At 34.9% G+C, this 2617-nt stretch overlaps 1 protein-coding gene across 4 annotated transcripts in view; it reads right to left on the reverse strand.

The window, feature by feature from the left end:
• psen1 (presenilin 1) overlaps positions 1-2617 on the reverse strand; it is a 23193-nt gene that overhangs the window by 11814 nt on the left and 8762 nt on the right. For all 4 annotated transcript variants that reach the window (XM_014028709.1, XM_014028711.1, XM_014028708.1 and 1 more), the window contains exons 4-6: positions 2035-2176; positions 495-562; positions 163-383 (exon numbers count right to left, since the gene is read on the reverse strand). In XM_014028709.1, the coding sequence (XP_013884163.1) occupies positions 163-383; positions 495-562; positions 2035-2176 (431 nt within the window). The remainder of the gene's footprint in view (positions 1-162; positions 384-494; positions 563-2034; positions 2177-2617) is intronic.

A 2617-nucleotide genomic window follows, 5' to 3' on the forward strand; every position in this document is an offset into this window, starting at 1 on the left:
GACTAATTAAGGTCTTATTTTTGGATTGATGAATTCAATGACTTTTAAGACTTTTTAGGGATCTGCGGGAACACTGATAACAAAAACTGTTTTCAATAAATGTAACAAGAATTGAGTTTTTCAAAACAAAAGTAAAGAAAGGTGAAGAAGTGGAAGACTTACCATAGACAGATATGACTGCTAATATTAGCCAGGCGGTCCACTCTGGGAGGTACTTGATGAAAACAAGAGCCATCAGGGCACTGATCATGATGAGGTAGGCCTGTTGAAGCCGCAGAGGGCCCTTCCAGTGGATACACATCATTCCTACCACTCCAAAGTTCCAAATTATTACTGCCAGGGTGAAGTAGTCCATGGCCATATTATAGGTTTTGAAAACCTCTCTAAAGTAAAGCACAGAGACACCATGAGAACACTGTCCACCATCATGACGGCTGGAAAACTGCACATATATTAATCTGTAAAGGACTGAAATGTTACCGTGGATGACTTACTTGAGGTAGATGTAGGAAAAGAAAAAAAGCAAGAGAAGGGAGGAGAGGAAGAGCCAGCCTTGGATCACCTTTCAAAAAAAAAAACGTGTAAAATTTAATCTGTGCAGGTGCTGAAAAGATATCTTTATATTCTGTTTGGGTCATTCTGTTCAGTTTTCTGGGACAGTTCAAGTCATAAACCCCTCTCTCAAAGTACATCAGACCACTCTGGAAGCTGAAGGGGGGCAGAKTGTACCTCTTTGTTTGGATTTAAAGATACAGCCTCAAAGTGAGTTGATCTGAGACATATCTCAGATAACATGTGAAACATTACAGTTCCACTTTCTATTGACCCCAACTGAATGATTTAAATGTGAAAAATAAGGATTTCAAAGCATGATATGTCTCCTTTAACAAGTATAAATGATACCAATAGTCAATTAGGTAATGGCATAAGTTTTTATATAAATCTCAATTAACTCAAATAGCAGAAAAAAATCAGTATTTAAAAAAACTGAACATCATTATTTAGATTTGTTACATAAAGTGATATATTTCAAGTATTTATTTCTGTTAGTGTTGATGATTACAGCTTACAGCTGATGAAAACCCAAAACACTGTTTTATAAGACCAATAAAAAAAACTTTTAATGTAAAAACGTTTGTCTAGTTGTCTTAATCTATCTAGTGAATTTAATACTTGGCTGAGAATCCTCTGCATTAATTGGCAGCCCGGTGGATTTACGGTCCAGGGTTCCTACAGTTTAAGGCAAGTTAAATTTAAGACCTTTTAAGACTTTTTTAATGCCAAGTGCAATTAAATTTAAGACCAATTTCATAATAAACACAAATGGCAGAAACTCATAAACCAAGGTATTTTTTAAGTATTAAAATATTGCTAATAGACCAATTGTTTTTATCCATATCTAACTATAGCAGAAACCTTCTTAGCAGTCAGTTTTAAACTTAATTTCTGGAAATCCTCTAATGACCCAAAACTTGGAGTTTTAGGACCCAAAGTGGGGTCTCAACCCCAATTTGCTGTACATAAAACCTTAAAGTGCCTGTGACGTCATTTTTTTGTAAGAAAGGTGAATGCATTTTTGGAAAGACATTCTTAAAAATATTAGAAAACGAATGTCGTGATGCTCAGATGAACTGTTGTTGAGATATTTGCATGTGAAATAACAGGAAGTGATGTCACGTGAATATTTAAAAAATACTTTTACCAATTATTTTAATATTTGAAATTAATTACAATCATCCTATGTACAATGTGTTAACATTTTTAAGACGTCTGAAAGACTGATTTAAGACATTTTAAGGCTAATTAAGGCCTTATTTTTGGATTGATGAATTCAATGACTTTTAAGACGTTTTTAAGGATCTGCAGGAACCCTGTGGTCAGAACTGATCATTTAATTGGACTAAAACAAATGGCTGAAATATATTAATCTGTAATGAAGCTATATACAATTTTTCCTTTTAAACTGACTTACGGAATGAATGAACTTTCAGTGTTAGTCTAATTTACTGAGCTGTACCTGAAATGAAGCCTTACCTTGTAGCAGCGATACTTGTATAAAAGCACAAGCACCAGAGTCATAACAATGATGACAGTAATCATGATGGTGGCGTTCAGGATAGAGTTGACGGCTCTCTGAGCAACTGTGTCCGTTTCTTCAGGGAATGGTGTGTAGATCCTGGTGGAGGTGACAGAAAGACACAATATTAACACCAGCAGGAAAATGAAATAAATAAATATAAGTTTTTTAATTTTTAGTTACCAAACATGTTCAAAGCTAAAAACTCATCTGCAGTAGTGTTTAGTTCCTTTGGAAAATAGCAAAAAAAAATTAACTGTTGTTTACATTTAAGAAGCAAAAGTACAGCTCTGTCATCAGAAAACAACAGTTGTGTGTTGTTGGACAACTCAGTCATGAAATAAAGCAGATAAACTACACTGACTCCACCTAGTGGACTCTTGTTGTATGGATCATCTACAAAGTGCTGCCATGCCCGGAGCTCTGCAGCCTTTACAACAGTGTTATCCAACATCAAGGTGGGGTCCTGAAAAGATTTCATGAATTAATTACATTTTTGCCTTAGTCGTCACAAAGGAGTGAGGTTAGTATATTTAAAAT

Source organism: Austrofundulus limnaeus, unplaced genomic scaffold (genome assembly GCF_001266775.1).
Source record: "Austrofundulus limnaeus strain Quisiro unplaced genomic scaffold, Austrofundulus_limnaeus-1.0 Scaffold800, whole genome shotgun sequence".
Lineage (NCBI taxonomy): Eukaryota > Metazoa > Chordata > Actinopteri > Cyprinodontiformes > Rivulidae > Austrofundulus > Austrofundulus limnaeus.